General features: G+C 40.0%; 2 protein-coding genes across 4 annotated transcripts; one reads left to right on the plus strand and one right to left on the minus strand.

The window, feature by feature from the left end:
* Positions 1-60: 60 nt before the first annotated feature.
* On the minus strand, positions 61-4,214 carry TMEM70 (transmembrane protein 70). The gene is made up of 3 exons (XM_075141632.1): positions 3,943-4,214; positions 3,328-3,439; positions 61-2,207 (listed from the first exon to the last, which is right to left on the minus strand). Exons 1-3 carry the CDS (start codon positions 4,105-4,107, stop codon positions 1,759-1,761), a joined length of 726 nt encoding a protein of 241 aa, XP_074997733.1. The 5' UTR covers positions 4,108-4,214; the 3' UTR covers positions 61-1,758.
* A 453-nt stretch (positions 4,215-4,667) lies between these two features.
* ELOC (elongin C) lies at positions 4,668-17,628 on the plus strand. 3 transcript variants are annotated; one of them, XM_075141635.1, is made up of 5 exons: positions 4,684-4,778; positions 5,245-5,314; positions 12,376-12,437; positions 14,591-14,734; positions 17,408-17,628. In XM_075141635.1, exons 3-5 carry the CDS (start codon positions 12,434-12,436, stop codon positions 17,596-17,598), a joined length of 339 nt encoding a protein of 112 aa, XP_074997736.1. In that variant the 5' UTR covers positions 4,684-4,778; positions 5,245-5,314; positions 12,376-12,433; the 3' UTR covers positions 17,599-17,628. The 3 variants fall into 3 exon arrangements, with proteins under 3 accessions (XP_074997735.1, XP_074997736.1, XP_074997737.1); XM_075141636.1 differs by lacking the exon at positions 5,245-5,314 and adding an exon at positions 11,546-11,816 and having other exon boundaries at positions 4,691-4,778; XM_075141634.1 differs by lacking the exon at positions 5,245-5,314 and having other exon boundaries at positions 4,668-4,778.
* The last annotated feature ends 2,822 nt before the right edge of the window (positions 17,629-20,450 follow it).

Here is a 20,450-nt window from a genome sequence, read left to right on the forward strand (position 1 = left end):
TTAAAGATGAAGTTAACTTTATCCGCAAGCACAAGAAGAGAGTGAACGCATCAGACATGGAAAGAATAGAAAGATTATTTTTAATTAGGTGTAAAACATCATTTCAATAAGGGCAAGTAGTACAACCAGGTTATCAGAATTGCTCGTTACTGGCCTCACATCTTCAATTTCACTTATGGAAATTTTTTTTTATATTATTGTTACCTATTAAGTGATACTGGCTTAATGGGGCTAGATCAGGCTTTTAAAATTATAGCTGTGCCAACACAAAAGAAAATATCTGGATGGGATGATTTGCTTTTTAATTACTCAGCAAGTACATTGAAAGCAGTTTCAACAGTCAGAAAAACAACATTTAAAGACACTGATGTTTTAATATGACCTACCTATAGCGTCATCCTACGACAGGAAACTGCAATAATAGTCTTGGAAGACATTTAGACTTTTAAATATATTTTTTCAGCTAGAACTTAGGAAACATCTGTAAAGGTAGCTATAATTAGTTTTTCTTTATTTGCAGTATCAGGATGACTGACTTAGTAGCAAGCATCAGATTTACTTATTACAAAGGGCACTGCTAATACAAAAGGATTAATTTGAATTTTGCTTTTTTTTTCAATTCAGTAATTTTTAAGCCTCAAAATATTTAGGTTCTTCATGATTTGAAAACAAGTATCTGTCAGTTTACATGACAAACCTCTCCTTGGGCTAAAAACATTTAAATCCAATTTCCGCATACTCAGAGCGCAGAACTAACCAGTCTAGTCACATGAAAAGATCTAATCCTCTTTTTACTTGAGCTAAAGGTGGCTTTCTTTGCAGTGCTAAAAATCAAGAGGTATGTTTTTTAAAGGCACAAGATCTAAACAGTACTCTAAAGGAGATTCCCTTTTGCTTCCCCACCTTACATAAATGCTGACAGAGTCCATTTTAACCACCAGCTGCTAGTATTTTCTTTAAGCTGGCTCAAATACAGCATGTTTTCAATGGGATATTCACGGAGCAAATCTTATGCTAAGGTGCTTACCCCACCCAAAACAGGCTTCTTGTTCTCCACCTCTGGGGACAGGGTTGCTCGGAGTGGGACTCTAGCTTAAGAAACCATTTAGTAGGTGCGAGTAGCTCGAGGTTATTGTGACGCAGCCATTCTCCCTGTCTTCTCCACAGACCTGCAGGCCTCTAGAAGGAGGCTGTAACACCAACTAGCAACAATACCTGTCTGCTTTCTGTAGGCTCCTCCTGGTTACTGATGCTCTCACAAAGGGAAGTTAAAGCCATCTCCACTCCCTTTATACCACCAGCAGCACTGACAAAAAAGCCTGATCTTTTTGGATTAAGTACTATCAATCTTTAAGACTTAAAAGCTTAGCCATGTACTTGACAGGTAATGAGTATAGATTTTTTTCTATGAATGGTTCCTTTTGAAACGGAGACGGTGAGATTGCCACACAGCCCGTGCATTTTACATATAGTTAACGATAGTTAACAATAAAACCAATGGTTATCAATAAAAACCAAGCCAAGAACAAACAAGCACAAGACAGATCTAAGCATATTTTTTACTATGTTTTGTGTCATTAACTCTGAAGAAACCCTCACATCGCTTACAAGTTTAAAAAAATGGTGGTTTTTTTTACATTCCAAAATGCATTTGGGGAATTCTAGCTGATACTTAAGAAAGTGTAATAGAATTTTACATTCTTTCACATATATGGCACTGCACCATGAACAATGATAGTGACATTCATTATCTTCAAATTATTTCCTTTCATCAGCTTCCTTCTCCTCCTCTAAGTTAAAATAAAAGGATTTGTCATAGCCCATGAGATGGTTATAATCCTGAGGATTCGGGAAAAGCATCGGATTAACAAGCATTGATTTCGTTTTAGCATAAAATGTTGTAAACATCTTGGTGATGTCTGGAATCTTTACCTCTTTCTGATGGAAAACAGTTGCTTTTTCTGCCAAGATTGCATTGTATGTAATGGCTGTATACGTATCCATTTCATCTTTATAATACAGTCGAATCACATAGCCTTTTGTAAGGACATGCAAAGTAACCGGTGTTACAAATGTAAAAAACCCCATCAACCCATAAAAGGCAGCTTGTATAAACAGGCTTTCAAATCCAATACCAGTTTTGAGCATGATGTAGGGCATCATGAACAGGTTGAATATGCTGGTGGAGTAAGAGAAAAACCTCACACCTACACAAAACAAAACAAAAAGAAAACAAACGTTAATACTTATGAGTAAAATTATCTTTATAATTACATATGTTCTGCTACTATGTATTGATGGCATTACTTGAACAGCTGAAGTTACTGAAAATCCACTTCCCTTTTTTTTTTTTCCTAAGCTCACAAAGAAACTGTTGAAAGTTCAACCCAGTCTTCTTGTCACTGTTCTGGTTTGTTTATATGTTCATGTTGGGTTTATCAAAGCTGGTAGCTGGCTCTATTTCTATGATGAAGTCAGCTACTAGCTATTACGCACACCTATGAAGTTTTCACTTCACAGATGGGAAACTGATTTCAAAAGAAACTTGATTCCAGTCATGGACAGGCATAATGGTAATCGTCACAATTACAACTGGGAATTTCTCTCTTCATCAACAAGTAACCTTGACGTTCAGTGGGCATTACAAAGAAGCTTGCTTGGTCCCCCACCATACATAACTTGAAAAACCTGGGTTATTCAATATTAACAAGTACTCCACAACCATCTTGTGTGCAGCTTGAAAGACAGTAGCCAGTGTTGTGGATCACCCACAATCCTTAAGCCACCATGAGAACCAGTAGTCTAAAATGCTGTGATAATTACGTATGTTAAGGCATACTTCCTTCTTCTTTAAGACACATTTCAAAAATGCGTATCAGAAAACATCCAATGGATTACTTTTCACTAGGTCTTTGTAATGTTAACTGGTCAAAGAAAGATCAACAAAGTCTCATGACAGATAATGCATTTCATCACAGTATCTGTGTACTTCAGAAACATTTCAGTAACATTTGAAAGCACACAGAATGCCAACAGCAGTTACAGCTAGTCTTTGTTCGCTACTGGGTTGGGTAATGCACTCCAACGGCTGCAAGAGAAACAGAAGCAGGCTGAGGGGTTACAGAGATGCACAGTATCTACAGAACTCCCTGCAGACCTAAGCATAGAAGCAGAAACCAAGCACCACCACCACATTTTTTCTGCTGTACAGAGGATCCAGGTTTTAGCAGAGTTGGAAAGGAGAACACTCTCTTTTATGTTGCATTTTAAAGTTATTAAACACCGTTAACTAAACAAAAGCAATACAAATCATTTCAAGTCACATACCTAACACCGCCTTTGCCAAGTTTCCTTTATAAACTAATCTTCCATGTTCTGGGTGTTCATGAGGGGAGGATGTGCAGAGGCTGCGAGCAGCCACTCCTTGCAAAGATGTAACCTGAAAGATGAAAGCAATACATGGCCAAGCAACATCAGTACCAATCTACGCTTTATATATATACACACACATATATATATATGTATATGTACATACATGAAGTTTCTCCTTGCCCTGAACCTATTCCCAGCATCTTAAATTAGGGATTAAAGTTAGATTATAGTACAAAGCACGCCACAAACAAACTCCAACTAATATATTGCGTGACTGTTTTAACAATCCTCCATTTAGATATCCCAAATTAGCGTTAAATATTTGCAACTCCATTGACGAATATTAAGCTTAGAATCATTTTACATAGGCTTTGCAGGGAGACAATCACAGCCCCCGCGCTTGCCAGGTCTCCGTTCGATCACAGGTATGCCCTGAGGGAACCTCAGCTCTGTCCTTAGATTCGCATTTTTCACAAGGAAAGAGCCGCGAACCGAGGACTGCCGCCCTCCCCTCGGCCAGCCCCTCCCGGGGAGCGGGGCCGCGTCCCCTCACCGGCACCCCCGCACAACCTGCTGGGCCCCCGCGGCGGCGGGCAGAGCAGCCCGGTGGCGGCAGGCGGCCGGGAACCCGCGGTGAGCGGCGCCCCGCAGGCAGGCGGCGGCGGCAGCAGCGGCGGCGGAGGCCGGGGCGGCGGCGCGCCGGCAGCCGGCAGCCCGGAGCAGCAGCAGCAGCATGTCGGGCCCCGTCCCGCAGCGGCCGGCGAAGGGAGAGCGCGGGGCGGAGCACCAGCCGGCAGCCCCTGCCGCTCCGCAGCCCCGCGCTTTGGTTCCGCCGGCAAGAAGGGTCCGCCGGACTCTACCGCGCCCCCGCCAGGCTGCCGCCGGCGGCCTCCGCCCGGCGATGCAGCACCCCGGCCCCGCGGGTGGTGTGGGTTTCTCAGACGGCTTCGCAGGGATGCCGCTGGCACTGCATTCGTGTGGACAGCCGGGCGGGGGCGAGACCGCGAGCGTACGCCCGCGCTGTTAGGACCCGCGTCCAGCGAGTTTCGGACTTTGCCTGCCCCGGGCACCGCCCGGGAAGGTAGGCCCTCGGCCGCCTCGGCTGCCGCCAGCCCCGAGGCAAGAACCGCCGCCCGGGCAACCCCGCCTCAACACCTACCCCGCGCCGCTCCTAACATGGCGGGCCGTCACCTGCCGCCCCGGGAACTACGACCCCCAGCATGCACCGCTCCCCGACGCACAGCATGCCGGGAGCCGGGCGCCGCACGCCTTCCAAGGCCCGGGCACGGGGGGAGCGGTGGCGCTGGGCCGGAAGTAACCTGTGACCTTGCCGGAAGTTCTTGGGAGGCAGCTGGCCCGACACGGAGGGGGCCCTGCGAGCGGGGCGGAGGGAGCGGCGCTGACGAGTGAGTGGCCGCGGGGGCGGCGGGGGCTGGCTCCGCTGGGGGCGGGGAGGCCCTGCCGCCTCCCGGGGGGGCGAGGCGGACGGGCGGAAAATGGGGAAGGGGGAGCCCCCGGGGCCTGCCCCTTGGAGGGGAGCGGGCCTCGCCCTCCGCGCCGCGCTCGCCCCGCACCCAGAGGCGGGGGGTGGGGGCGGGACGGGAGCCGGGCCGCGGAGCCGAGAGGCTTGGAGCTGCCGGCGGAGCGCGGGGAGCTGCCGGGGGGTGTGTGGAGGGGTGCGGTGCCAGGTCGGGGTTCCCCGCCGGGACGGTGGCGAAGGGCGCGTTTCTCTCCTCTCCGTGCGGGAGCGAAGCGGTCTCCTTGAAATCCAGGCGCCGCCGGGAAAGGGGCTTTCCGGAACGGTGTTTTAATTAAATATCGCTCTTAAAACTTTTTCCGCCACAAATGACGTCCACCCTCTTCCCACGCCAGGCCCTAGAGAGAGGGGAAAAACTAAGGCCGAAAGAATTTAGGATGCACCCTCAGGGGTTGTTATGCCAAGGTGAGAAGCGCTGGTTAAAGTGGGTTAGCTGTAATGGTCGACGAATATAAGCAAAGCAAGGTTGACGAAAAAGGGTGATACAGTTACATGTAGTAAGAAAAATAAGCATTTGAGTACCGTGTGTTCCTCAGAGGGACATTCTGCTTTAACATAAGGGAACCTGAGTATTGGTAAATTATTGATGTCTTCAAATATATGTGTGAAAAGGAAAAGGGGTGTTAAGCAGTTAACTTTGAGGGCGAGTTTAATCTTACAACGTGTAATACTATGTGCAGGAACTTTATGAAAGATGTTTAATACTGTACATTGTGAGTTAAGCTTTGTGCTCTGGGGAGACTTAAATAGTCATAGGCCATTTGTTTACTTGGGTTTGCTGAAGATCACTTGCAAAAGTTCAATTTGGAAGCAAGCCAGAAAAACATAGATAAGCAAGCCAGAAAAAAATAGACAAGTGAGACACTTTTAGGCCAAGAACCACTTTGTGCCCTTATTTCTGAATAATCCCTGCTGTGCTCCAATTTCCTCCTTTTGCTATAATAAGGACAAAAAATATTGTTAGGAGAGAAATAATGTTTATTAACCAAAGAGTTAAATGAAGAAAAAAGTCATTCGAGATTTCTTTTTTTATACTAAAATGGGTGATGAACAGATTTAGGTAGTTTCATATAGTCTTAATGTGAAGACTTCATATTGGTACAGTGAGGAGATCCAGTTGATTCTCTGAGGTACCTTCTTCTATCTCCCACCCTCATATTTCTTTTTCTGATACATTTGTGTTCAAGCTTCTGTCCCTTATGCTTTGTGTGGGGACAAATGAATATCTTTCAAAAGTATACTTAACTTCAGATGTTTTATGGTGTTTTTGCAATTCTCTGTGTATATTACAAGAAACCCTAAGTTTTGTCGTAAAAGTATAGGTTTTATCAGATTAAAATAAAGGAATTTTGATGTATTTTGACAAGTTCTCTTGCATCTAGAAAAGTTCAGAATTTAATTATCTTTATTATGGGGTTGTTTACATAACAGTAGTTTTTGATGAATGCTTATAACAAGAAGGCAGAAATGCATGCCCTATAAAATTTTGCAATATGCTAGCAGCTTTTTTTCCCCTAATGGTAAGAGGTGTACAGTACAGGGCTTTTATTGTAGGTTAGGAAGAAAACAATAACACCCCCTCCGCCCTTTTTTTTTTAAAAAAAAAAAACTTTCTTGGAATTACTGAAAAGGAAAGTTTCCTTAGATAGAAGAACATCTTTTACGTGAGACCTGTATACTCCATGCACAGTATCCTACCTCATGTCCTGTTTATCTTAACTAGCATTCACCTGTAGTAGACCTTCTTGTTGCACTTCAGTTTGCCCCCGAATGTTTGAATTTGAGTGCCCGTGAGTATGGAATAGTGAATCAGCTGATTTGGAAATCATGCCGTACCTGTTTTCCCTGATGTTTTTTCTAAATATGCTTCAATCCTTATTTACATTAATTATTTTTTGATGTGTACTGAACAATGAATACTAAACTGAAGAGCGGTATTTTTAAACAAGTTGGTGTATAGGATCAAAAATAGGACTAGAATTTAGGATTAAACTGTAGGAGGCTACCGTTTTAACACCCAACAGCCTTTGTTTACTGATGAACTTTTACTAATATACGAATGACACCCAGAAAATGTCACATTTGGCTTCTAAACTAACCTAGAAATTGTGAAGGCATTTGTGTTATTTGCCCCACATTTTCCAAAAATTGATAGCGTAGAATACAGAAATGTCACCAGCTGAAGCATACAAAAGCCGTGTGTGCATTGCGCAGCTAATGAGTTGGAAGCCATTTGAGTTTCTTTAAAAACTCAGATTCTGGTCTAAAGAGTTTTCTGTGGGATCAAAGAATCTGAGTGCTTGAAATATTTGTGTAGATTTAATTCTCTTGTGCTAACCAGAATAAAGCAGTGGGGTTCTGGAATCCGTACAGGGGTTGCATGTGTTCAGTTAAATTAGTGTGTGCCCTTCAAGTCTATTCTGGTCTCATCGACATACAAGATATACAAGGAAATGATATTCTGGAAATTCTGGGAAACTTGGGAGATGAGCAACGCAGCTTTGGGAGTGAGGTGGGAGGTTCATGGACATGGTTTGGTTTTCTTCTTGCATTTGATGCTCAAGAGAAGCAGGAAAGAGGTCAAACTAAACTCACTATACCATAGTATTTCTTCTTAGAGTTGTAAGGAGTAGAATAAGATGTTTAAGCATGCTGACAAGAATACTTGCCTTGTGTGGGTTAGTTACCATGTTTTATGATACTTTGCTGTATTCTACTTCGTAGGTGTAAATATTCTAGCAACTTGTGAAAATTTTCAGTTCTCTAATATCTAACGAGAGTTTTACGTTTTCTGCAGCAAGAGCTTCCCTTTTAGACTGGTTGGAAAGTTTCTGCGCCAAATATGCTGGTTTTAGTTGCGTTGTGTTCTCCCTCATTGATTAAAAAGTGGCATATCCTTTTTATGTAATCTTTCTGTTAAAGAATGCAGGTTTTGCTCATTCTTTTTTTTAAGGAGGCAAGGCAGGAGAACAATAATACCTAATATATGTGCTTTTTTTGAGATGAAAGGCAGGGAGCTGGGCTACCTAATTGGTAACGCCACATAAGCTTCTTGAAGGGGAAATGGAATCGCGAATGTACTTCAACAAAAGTTAGCAGCTTTTTGCAGGAGTCTGAAATAGTCAGGTCAGAAATATATAATAAAAAAGGCAAATGTTTGAGTGTTCAGAAAACTTGGATTGTTCTCTTTCCTACTGCTGCATTCGTGTGTTCTTGGTGAAGTCAGACGGGGCAGCTATAAAATGTGGAAAAGTAATTAAAATATAGGCATCTTCAGAAATCTCACTGAGTCTCTTTCTTCATGTTGTCTTGGCAAATGTTGTCATTTATATTGTTTTCATTATACAGAAGGAAGATATAGTGACATGTTTTGCAGTAAATAGTGTATTGGAAAATACACTGTAAGAAAAGAATTTCTGGGAAGAGAACATACCAGGTCCCTTGACTTTCCTGTTTCTAACCTATTATTTAATACTTAAGGGCACACAGTTGTCAATTTAAAAAAAAAATTTTGTGCAGAAAATTTCCCTCCACACTCTTTTTACTATATGCTTGTGTGTGGCAGGGATTTCTACATCCTTCATCTGTCTAATTTCTTTTCTATGCATTTTTTTTCTGGTTTTGGGGGATGCTAAGTAACAAATCAAGATTTCTATCAAAAATAAATAAATCGAATATTGCATGTGTTCTATGCCAATTTTTCAATGTATTTCTTCTGCTGTTCCCGCTTATTTTTCAGTAAACTTATGAACCAGTAAGATAATTGACTGAAAAAATAGGCTGTGGCTTGCGCAGGATCATGTTAATACTGTCTGGAATAACGTGAATGTAGTTGTTGGGAGGAAGATGCTTTTCACAAAACAATAATTTTGAACTGCAGTATGTTCTAATCTTCATAAAGTGTCATGACACATTGAATGCTTCTTGATCCAGAGGAGGAACCAATAGATGCTAACAGGTTATTACTGCTTTTCTAGGTTTTTCAGGTTTCCCAACTTTCTTGTTTTTCTTTCCTCCTCTCCTCTGTTTTCCAGACAAGTTGTTGCTCATGTGCAACAATGTTCATATTTCCCTCTCTCTATTGCAAAGAAATGCTTGATGTGCATTTGCGTTTTCCCCCCTTTCCCCCGCCCCCTACAGAGCTGCATCAGTTTATAGTTGATCACAGAATGACTATACTCCCAAATAACAAGCCCTGACTACATGAAAAAAGCTTGTTATCGGCCCCTACATGCAGGAATCTTGCATGTCATATGATTTTATTTCATGTGGCTTCTAAGTATGCCATTTTTCAAGACCAGTCACTTGTGCGTGTGGTACTCTGTTCCCCTTTTGTTGCAGTGCTTTCCACTTCTGTCTCATCTAAATCTACTTATTATTTTCCGGTGGCATTGTTAAAAAAAAAGGTTTGATATAATTTTTGGAGGAACTAGTAGTTCTTTTCTAGTCCAATTGTTCCATGTTTGCAACATCATACTGTATTCTTGTGGAAAGTTTCTTTCTCATTTTAAGATTACCTTCTTATCACATTTATTTAACCTCACATGATTTACTGAGTCCGGATTGCATCTTGTTTGAGTTTCCTTTTTTCAAGGAAATGACTGATTCATTTTTTAGGTATTGGATTAGTCCAGCATGTGCTAAATCTGCTAACACGTAGTGCATTTTCATCCTTTTTCCTTTTTAATACAATTGAATTCAGACCACTGAGCCTGATAATTTTTTTTCTTCTTTAAGTGTTAACTACTGTATTTTTTTTTCTCTCTAATCATATGATAGCACATTTCATTTGATTTTATTAAAATGCTCATTGCAATTTTTTGGGACAGCTCTAATGTTTTGGTGTAGACATTTTTTCAGTTCCCCAGCTTCAGTGTATTAGCCCCCTCAAGTTATACTTTTACCTTGGAAGGTGTTAATACATTTGCATTCCCACTAACTAGCCTGTCTTTATTCCTGTATCTAGTGGCATTATTTGTATTGGAAACCAAGGCACATTTTATCGTCACCAGTACCTCCACAAAATAGTATCGCTTCTTCTGTGTTTTTTTTAATTATTATTATTTATAAATCATAGTGGTTTCACTACTCTCTTGGAGTGTAGGGAAGGTTTTTGTGGCTAGGGAAAGAGGTAGCACAAGTGATCCTCTTCTGCAAAGTAGAAGTAATAATGTAAGGTATCCCTTCAGTTCCTGAGCAACAGATACTCTCCAATAAGATGCTTTATTTCCATTTACAAAAACTGTTGAAATAGGGTGAAAGATCCCATCAGTTTTGTGCCGCAGCTGTTCCAGCACCCAAATGTAATTTCCTTGGATGAGTTCCTGGAATTATTGAAAATGGTGAAGGCATTTAACACTCAATATTAAGGTATCTCTATGACAGCGTACAGAAATTAACTCTCAAAGGGCATTCCTGAATGTGCCTTATGTTCAGGAACTTTTCACCTGCAAGAGTACAGGTGAAGATGTTCCTTATACCAGCAGGGAAGGAAAATACTTTATAGGATATTTCTGTAAAGTCAGGATAATTTTCAAAGACAACAACAATGTAAGTGGAGGATGCTTTTTGCTCAGTTCTCTACAGACAACTAAAAACTATTGGTTATGCATGTGTAGTTAGATTAGGCGCACATAACAAAGTGCGTTGTTGTGAAAGCTTGAGGAAATATTCAGACTATTTCATATTTGTAGATATGAAAAAAGGGAGATGGAACAAATCAGCACCAAAGTGCTGTTGGGAAGTGAAGCTATCAGCAATAGCAAAGAGCTGCATCTTCTCAAGAGATGCAGAGATCTCTGTAAAACTTCCTCCGAAACTTGCAGCTCCCTCCTCAACTTGCTAACATTTTTTGCTAAGCTTTTACTAGAAACATAGGAGGGAGGGGGCGGGAGGAGTGGTCTCTATTTTGTTTTTTCACACCTCCTGCTCTGGGGTCCTTCTCTAGTGAGTAATTGCAGTTCTTGCCTTTGCTGTTGCTCATTGCTTTTCAAAGCAACGACATGAGTTGTCAGAATTCTTAACAGTCTCTGTGCTGCACCTGACCCTGGATATCAGCTGGGAAGCCACACAGAATCACTGGTGCTGTTTTCCTGAACCTGTGGGCACACAACAGTAGTTCATTGATTTGTACTGGGTTAATGTTTGGAGAGTAGCTGTTGACGTGAAAGGAATTTTAGGACAGCAGGTGGGTGGGTGGAATTTCTTGTCCAAAGTTTTCGTTTCCACAGCAGAGATGCAGTTCAGCGTAAAGAAATATATGTTGTATCTGAACGTACTGGATTTGTTTTGCAAATAAGTGCTTCCATTTCTCTAACTCTTTGGATTCATTTACATGGCGAAATATGTATGCAGCAAGCTGGATGTCAATTTATAAGCTATGGAAGCTCCTGGTTAACTTACCATGTGAATACCTACATTAAATATCTGAAGTAGATTATCTAGGTGACATTGGTGGCTGTATCAGGAACTGTCAGTCTTCTGGGAAGGACAGGTTGGAGGCCAGGTATTTAATGCACACTGATTAGACTGATCCTTGAGCCTTCTCTTCTCCAGCCTAAACAACCCCAGTTCTCTCAGCCTCTCCTCATATGACAGGTGCTCCAATCCCTCGGTCATCTTTGTGGCCCTTTGCAGGATTCGATTCAGTCTGGCAGGTACTGGGGAGCCCAGAGCTGGACGCAGCACTCCAGATGTGTCCCAGTAGAGCTGAGTGGAGGGGCAGGATCACCTGCCTCAACCTGCTGGCAACACTCCTCCTAATACAGCCCAGGGTGCTGTTGGCCGCCTTTGCTGCAAGGGCACGTTGCTGGCTCGTGTTCAACTTGGCCTCCACCAGCACCCCCACGGCTCTTCCCGCAAAGCTGCTTTCCAGCTGGTCGGCCTCCAGCCAGTACTGGTGCCTGAGGTAATTCTTCCCAACGTGCAGGGGTTTGCATTTCCCTTTGATGAACTTCAAAGGTTTCCTGTTAGCCCCTTTCTCCAGCTTGTCAAGGTCCCTCTGAATGGCAGGACAACCACTCCTCTATTCACAGCATAGTGAAGTGTTCTCTGACTTTTTTTTTTTCCCTGTAGACAAGCCGTTCAGTCTCTTAAGTGCCGTTTGCAGTGTGGCAAAACTTGCTTTCTTTACCTCCCCAATACCATCGCATGGATGGTGTCCATAGTGATAAAAGTCATAAGGCTCTTGAAATAACTCTGGCTTTATAGTCAAGGGTCTTTGAAAAGCTTAGGGGAACAAAGTAAGCAAACATTTAGAGATTCGTGAATATAGTAGGGATCTCTGGACAGCAAAGATAAGGTCCAAACCATAATGTTTTCAAAACGCAATGCTCATCAACATTGCATGTTGTGTATCATCGTATTCTTTTCTAAAGAGCGTTTATGACAACGTAAAGGCTAATAACTAAAGCTTACTTAAGAAATTGTACTACTGACTGAAAATATTGCCACTTGTGTTTTTTCAGACGCTCCTATTGCAAAAGCTGCTGTTGAAAAGAAACAATTTTTTTTTATAAGAAGAGAATGGGTAAGTTCATTATCTCGGAGGTTTTTTTTGTTTCCTATAATGCAAAGCATTTTCTCTCTCACATTGGTAGAGGAGGTGGATTGTAAGACTTTAAATGTTGATCTTGTCACTGTTTTTCTTGTAGCCGCAAAAGTTAACGGAACTTCCTACAAATGTTTTTAGGAGTATTTTCTCAAGTGACTATTCATTTGTCGAAGGACTTGTTCAGAGTGCATCTATCTAACAATAAATTAAAAAAAAAATTTAAAAATATAATTTTTTTTATGCATAGTGCTGAAAATGTACATGCTAAAATAGGATGCCTTTAGGCTTTTATAGCACTAAACTTTTAGATAGTGGACAAGAAAATTTCATTATGTACTGTTTTAAATATTTTTTGGGTTTTTGTTAACTAAGGTCAGCCTGTTGAATTCTGGCTAAGGGATCATAATAAGGACTGATTTCTGATAAATTACATTGTGTGTGTGTGATCTGACTAAATGTCTGAAACTGTGTTGTCTGCCTCTACAAATGACTGGTTAATGAAACATGATTGGACAGATTCTGGTTTTATCTATACTTTTTTGGAATGTATTTTAGCATGTTTCGCACTGGCAGCACTTTATTAAAATTGGCAGTAACTACATGGTAATTCAATTTTAACTTCAAATTCACAAAGCAACTTAATTGATTGGGGGAATGTTATATTTGCTATAACGCTGGATACAATGCAAGGTACTTATTCTAATATAATTAATATAATTTCTCTTCTTTGTTTTGTCAGAAGGAGAAACAACACTAACAATCAAATGTCAAGTTTGTAGGCTATATCTGTTTTATCTTCTATACTTCTGCATATGATCATGAAATACTGGCAGTATTTTACTTTTCTAGAAGTGTACAGATCTCTTCTGCTATACTTTTCCAAGCTAGAAGAACTTCCAGGACTTTCATTTTTAACTTTCTGTCAAGATTAATACTGTTCTGAAAAATCAAATTGTACGTGCAGTGTCGAATTCAAGTGTTTTTTAATGGAATTCTAGCAATACTTGCTATATTAGTCCCTTAGAAAATACAGTATTTGAAAGAAGGCCTTAACTTTCCAGTTTGAATTTGATAGGATTTGTATATTTAGTGGGGTGGGGGCTTTTTACACTCATTTTTTTCAAAAATATTTTAATATTACTGCAGTCTTTATTACTTAAGAGTTTATAGGAACATATAAAGACCAACTGCAGAAACAATCTCCTTAGTGCGATGGTATCCTATAGTTCTGAGCACTATACAGGCACAAAGTAGTCAGTGGTTCCTACCCCAGAGAGTGTGCTGCCTAGACAAGACAGGTGCAAGATGGGGAAACTGTTAAGACTGCACAGAGTGAACAGTGCAGTGGTGGCAACAGCTGGTTTTTCAACTTTTAAAGATAGTGCTGTTGGGAGAGAATAAATGAACAAACAAAAAGGGAAGGGAGATAAGAGCTTCTAGAGAAACAAAGTAGAGAGCGGGTATATAGTGAGACGCGTATATAGTGAGACAGAAGGGAAACAGAAAAAGCACAGTCAAAACTGCTGTGGGGAGAATTTCCAAATTTCCTTGGTTTTAGCGCTTCTGCACTTTTCCTGTTTTCCACCAAAGGTCACAACACAGGTGTGGGGGGCGATGAATCTTATTTCATGTCATTTCTTCAGTACAGGAATACTGACTTCTTTTTATTCTTACCTGTGCTTAAAAAAGTGCTTTTTCCCTTGCAGTCTATATTTTTAAATATTAGATATGTATTTATGTAACTTTTAGTAAGTACTAGTATGATAAACATGGCAATAGCCTTATGGAGGGAAGCAGTAGCATGTTCAATTCACTTGAGAATGTCTAAAGGAAAATTTCATCCCTACGTAGATTTTAGAGATCTTGTCAGAATTTGGTGAGGGAGAAATGAGAGAGGAGAGATGTTAAAAAAAAAAAATCCTACTTTTGCAAAAATTCTTACTTTAAAACAGATTGCTGAGCACTTCAGAGAAGTCCTCTTCAAATATGCAAAATGCTTCTGTCTTATTTCTGTTTGTATTGCATTCTTCAGTCTGCAAACATAGTCATAGAAAAGACTGCAGCTTGCATTCTTAGTGATGTGAATCAGTCATTGTGTTCTGAAACTATTAATCCGTTTTCCATTATAGATGGAGAAGAGAAAACATACGGTGGGTGTGAGGGCCCAGATGCTATGTATGTGAAGTTAATATCCTCCGATGGCCATGAGTTCATTGTAAAAAGAGAGCATGCATTAACATCAGGAACAATAAAAGCTATGTTGAGTGGACCAGGTAGGTACAAAAGATTTAGTACCTGCATGTCCTTTGTTTTCCCTTTTGGACTGTTTGAATTTATATCATGCAGTGAGTGAAAGTTGGAATAAATGATAACTTTTCCAGTGGAACAGCCACCTCTCTGGGGTATTGTGCTACCAGACATATAATTGGACTCTCTCTGCTTTTGGACAGTTAGCGATCTTACGGTGTCATTACTACTAGTTTCCCATGGTATGAGAACTTGAGGATATTACATGAAATGTGTAGGTGTCAAGTTCAAAACAAACAAGAGTTGGTAGTTCTTCATTGCCACCTCCACGGTGGAACTTTTAGTGTTCTGTACTGGGTCTGGCTGGTATGGAGTTAATTTTCTTCATAGGGTTCTGTGTTTTATATTTGTGACCAAAACAATGCTGATAACACGCCAATGTTTGAGCTATTGCTGAACAGTGTTTGCACAGTGTCCAGCCCTTCTCTGTTTCTCACTCTTCCCCCCACCCAATGAATAGACAGGGGGGTGTGCAAGAGGCTGGGAGGGAACACAACCAGGCAGGTGACCCAAACGAACCAAAGAGAGATTGCATGCCATACAACATCATGCTCAGAAGTAAAAAGGGAGAGGAGGGGATTAGGGATGTCTTTTGCTTGGGAACTGGCTGGGCATCAGTCTACCCATGGGAGGTGGTGAGTGATTACCTTTGCATCAGTTGTTTGTTTCCTTTCTCTTCCTCCACTTGTCTTTCGCTTATTAAACAATTTTTAACCTCAACCCATGAGTTTTCTTGCTTTTACTCTTCCTTTCCTCTTCCCTTGTCCACTGCAGGGGAAGTGAGCAAGTGGCTGTGTGGTGCTTAGCCGCCTACTGGGGTTTAGGCCACAACATGTTCACAAGATCCTGTGGCAAGGAGTTCCTGAGCTTAATGACAAAAGTTAGCTTAAGTTTGAGAGGAGGGTAGATAAACTTACAGAAGGGAAGGACCTCACGTGTTACTGAATATATGAGACCACCTCTGGTTTAAGAAGTGTCCGAACAAATTCTTGAAGACCAAAAGGGTGGAGGAGAGAACAGAGAGAAGTTAACACATGTGCTTTCCCTCTTCTGTACCCTCATTCCGTACGTTTACCTTTGGCCACTTGAGTGGTGGGCAGTTAGCTACGTGGATCTCTGGTCTGAATACGGTCATTCTTATACCCTCTTTTAGATTCTGGCAAGGGGGTTACTGGAGAGATCTACTTGCTTAATGTATTTTTAAATTACTTAGTAATAGCTGGGCAAACTGAGCAATTAAAATTCTCAGCTTAATGTTCTGCTAAACATCATTGTAACGGTTGCATTTGAAAATACGTACAGGTCTGTTGTGTCTGATCCACTCCATGTCAGCCTCCTAGATGTGTAAGAGGAAGAGTAGTTACAAGACCTGCTCTGAATTTGTTCCACAATGTGAAGGAATAAAAGGCGAAGTAGCCTGCTTAGAGGGCTAGAAAACTGACTCTGTAAAGGAGTTAGCATTCAAGAATATTTTGTGTAAAAACTAGCAAGATAAATGGGCTCACAAGAAAAAGTACCCTTGCTGTCTAGTTTAGTAGGTCACAATTTCACTGATGTGTAAGTGTTCTCTATTTCAGTGCTGTGACATTGCCAATACGCTAACATTTCTTCTGTTGCTTCCTACTGCTCCTGTATTAGAATTCAAGCCGGATTGGCTTCAGTGCATGCAGATATTTCTACAGAAATGTGTGTAGACATTAGTAAATAGCTCTGCTTTGTAGTTAGAAGGGGATTCCTATAGAAATAGTGGGAACCAAACATTACTATGTCTCCCATAAACACGGAGTACATGTTAGTGGGCTTTATATTATCTTTCAGCTTAATGAGTTGAAAGTCCAGAGAGATGAGGAAAAGAGGGACAGATAACAATAGAAAGGTTGTGGGACTAACCACAGAATGACTTCATATCATCCAAGTTTCATGCTTATAGTTACTATAGAAAGCTAATTTCAGATGTACTTGGGTTTTGCGATTTAAGGTTTGGATAAATTCTTCAATATCTAATAGGGATAAACTCACACTGCATGTAACCTTTCCTCCAGTACAACCAGGGTTTCTCTGTCCCTCCTGCCTGCCTGTTTTCACAGCTTACCAAGTTAATGTATCTTTCAGGTTTCAACCCTCTGTCAAATACGCTTGAAACTGACTGAGAAATTCAAAGCTAGTGGGATCACAGAAGGGACTACTGATAAGTGTGCATATGCAGATACGGAACATTTACAAACCTTTTTTTTTCTTGGATAAGGGCAGCTAGAAATTTGCTCTCTTTTTTTTTGTTTGTTTTTTTTTTTTTTTAAACATTGTTACTGTGACCTTCGGAGCTGAGTAGACTACAGTTTTAGAGCACCTATCAAGCAAGCATCAGAATTAAACCTAAATTTCTGGTGTAGTTGTTCAGAATATTGTTAATAGGCTGCAACCAAAATACACATTTTGTAATGCAGGGGATCTTAATATTTTTGAGGGTTGTGAATGTGGCACATCCTGCTTTACACTGAAGAATCTAATACCCAGGAATATGGGACTTAATGCAAGTCTGTTGAGAATGTGTTGTATTAATATGGTAAAGCATTTCATTTTGCAGTGAATTGAGATTCTGACTTTTGATTTGCTGTTTTGTTTTTGTTTTTTTTCTACAGGACAGTTTGCAGAAAATGAAACAAATGAGGTGAATTTTAGAGAGATCCCATCCCATGTCCTATCCAAAGTATGCATGTATTTCACCTACAAGGTCCGCTATACTAACAGCTCTACAGAGATTCCTGAATTCCCAATTGCACCTGAAATTGCACTGGAACTTCTGATGGCTGCAAACTTCTTAGATTGTTAAATAAAATAAATTATAATAAAAAATGTAAAACTTTTTTCAGTATTTAATACATGTAGTTCAGTTAGTAACTTTTTTCAGATAGCATGTTGCGTGTGTGCTGTTGAGAACTGTAAAGTTCACTGCAGAGGCAATTGCCTTCAGTCCTTTTGCATATAGCAATCATTCAGTTGAAGTTTGTTTTGCTGCTTACACAAATAAGGACCTTTTCACAAACTGAGAAAAATAAACAAATATGCCAATTAGTAGATGGCTATGCCTTATCCTTTAGGTGTGGTAGAACTTTCTTTTAATACAATGACCATAGAAAATACTGGAGTTTAGTCTAATGCTCTCTAAAAAGTAATTACAGTTAAATACGAGTAGCTGTCTAGGGTTTCTAACTTTCTCTTCTTGTTAAAGTTTCTAAACATCTGAACTTAATCTCCTTTGTAAGATAGCTGTCCTTTAGCATAGTTATACTAACTAGATTAGAAGTGCCCTCCCTAAAGTTTGTATACTGACAATGGTATTCCCTTTAGATTGAAAGTTGAGTATGTAGGAAAATGCTTAAGGCTTTTAATTTAAATCATAGTATAGACATGCGTAAAGGTGTACTTGATACATTTTTCTTTTATAACCTAAATTTTCCCCATTAGTAATTACAAATATTCAAGTCACTTGTCTGTACAGTAAGATGTGATCCTACTGACAGTGGCTTTTAAGGGGAAAAATAACTGTTGCAATCTGTGTATATTCTCTTCTGTATAACATATAAGGTTATTCTTAATGTACTGTCACTTGACCTGATATGGATTTTATATGGTTTCAGTTATGGTTTATTTCCATTGTTGTGATTGGTTATTGTAAAGTCTGTATTTAATCTTTAGAGTAGTAGTCATTTAAATTTTGTAACATAGCAACTGAAAAGATAGCAGTTATCCTATCTTTTACCTCTTCCTCAACCTCTCCCCTGTATCCACAGAAAAAGACCCTGAAATGTGGAGGTCTTTTATATTTGAAGGAAAGGGCATTAAGCAGATGTTTAAGGAGCTGTTTTATAAATTTCATAGGTATTTCCAATGTTTTTACAAATATTTTAGGGGAAAAGGATTGGCAAGCCACTGACACAATACTAGAGTGGAACACGTCATCTCTTGGTAGTTCCTGCTGGTAGTTGCCTATACTATCAGTTCTTTGTTCAAAACAAGTTTCCATAAAGAAAAAAAAAAAATTAAACTTGAGACAAGAAGTTGCTTTTTGTTCAGCTGCAGCCTGAAGAACCCTTCTGCCAAAATCATCTGTAAATGAGAATAAATCTAATGCATCATAAAAAATGATGCAAGAACAATGTAGTTAGCGTTTCCATCAGCTGCCACTGCTTCAGCTTTGTTTTGATCAAGAAGTGGTTGTGGTCCTTCATGGAAAAATCCCACCGACAGATGGTGGGACCTCTTTATTGATGTATTAACTCATGGTGAATTTAGAGGCCTGAAACTCTCCTCTAAACCTGTTTGCCAACGTAAATACAACTTTGAAGAGATTTTTCTGGACAAAAACTTGTACTAACTTACGTAGACTATGCAGTCTGCCCATGGAGGAGTTCAGTTCTGACAAATGAAATTTTACTCTGGGCTTGAACAACGCTTGATTAGACAAGCTGACATTTGTCAATGTGTTGATAGATTAGCTGACATTTATTCACATCATATACTTTGGCACAATTTATTGTGTTTAATGTGGGGATGTTTATGACTAGATTGGTTTTGCACGATAAAGCTGAAGTGCATTGCAAGGCGATTGTCTGAAATCTTATGTTTAAGCACTCTGGTCAGTGCTGTTAGTAACTCATTTTCAAGAGCACTAAAAAGATAAACCAGAGATACCCTGTTATGCTGCTTTTGTTAGAGCCACTAGGAATACCCTAAAAGGTCAAGGAATACCGACATGGATATTTTAGTCCCAACTACATTTCAGTCTGAGCGAGTCTTAATTTCTTTGGCCATTTTTAATAGTCTTGAGGTTAATGACTTGGAGTTAAAAAAGTATTTAGTTTAAAATTGAAGTAAAAAGGATGTCATTTTTTTTAAAAGGTGTTTTTTCCATTTTTTTTTTCCTTCCCTTTTTAAGCATTCCAAAACAATCTCCTGTTAAAATACATTGCATTTTATGATTCCGTACTTCAGCAGGAAGGTAAAATAGCTGGTTTAGTTCTGAATAATAATTTTGTTGTTTTTCCTTCAGCTTAATGTATCATACAGTAGCTTTGAACACTCAGGAAATGCAGTAGTGTCCTAGAGTGCACTATTTGCAAAACCACCGGCTGTTAAAACTAACCTGCAGATTTCTAAGGGGGAGGGGGGCAGAGGGAATTAGTGCAATTTCCGTGATAGTGACATGGGTATGCTATTATCAGACAATTGGAAACTTACCACGCTTAACCCCTGAGTTCTAAATAAATTTCAAAATGGAAAATTTTTAAACCTGTGTTTCTGTTGATTTATGACTTCTCAGAGCAAGTATTCATATGTAGAATCATAATTTTTGTGGCTATGTGGTGAGCAAATTGCTAATATAATTAGTATTTGGGTAGTAGGTTGTGAAACTGCATGTATAAAACTAAAGGGTTTTTTTCATAGTTCTGAAGAGTTTCATAGATTTAAAGTGTTTTGATATCTTTGTGCTCCTCTGAATTACAAGTATGCACAATTCTTAGAAATAACCAAGTACTAAAAAAGGATGGTATCCCTGAAGAGCCTTGAAGAGGACATTTTGAAGACTTGAGGTGTCCCATAATGCTCCTTTTTACTTAGTAAGCTAGTCCTGTGTCTGATGGTTCAAATTATAAACTGAATCACTGATGCAGCCATAAAAAC

This window comes from Calonectris borealis, chromosome 2 (assembly GCF_964195595.1).
Source record: "Calonectris borealis chromosome 2, bCalBor7.hap1.2, whole genome shotgun sequence".
Taxonomy (NCBI): Eukaryota; Metazoa; Chordata; class Aves; order Procellariiformes; family Procellariidae; genus Calonectris; species Calonectris borealis.

Coding starts and splice junctions, on each gene's coding strand:
- TMEM70 (XM_075141632.1), bottom strand. CDS start 4,107: ATGCTGCTGCTGCTGCTCCGGGCTGCCGGCTGCCGGCGCGCCGCCGCC. Junction 3,440..3,942: donor CCGCCGCGGGGGCCCAGCAG/GTTGTGCGGGGG, acceptor TTCATCTTTCAG/GTTACATCTTTGCAAGGAGT. Junction 2,208..3,327: donor CTTGGCAAAGGCGGTGTTAG/GTATGTGACTTG, acceptor TGTTTTGTGTAG/GTGTGAGGTTTTTCTCTTAC.
- ELOC (XM_075141634.1), top strand. Junction 14,735..17,407: donor AGCTATGTTGAGTGGACCAG/GTAGGTACAAAA, acceptor TTTTTTCTACAG/GACAGTTTGCAGAAAATGAA.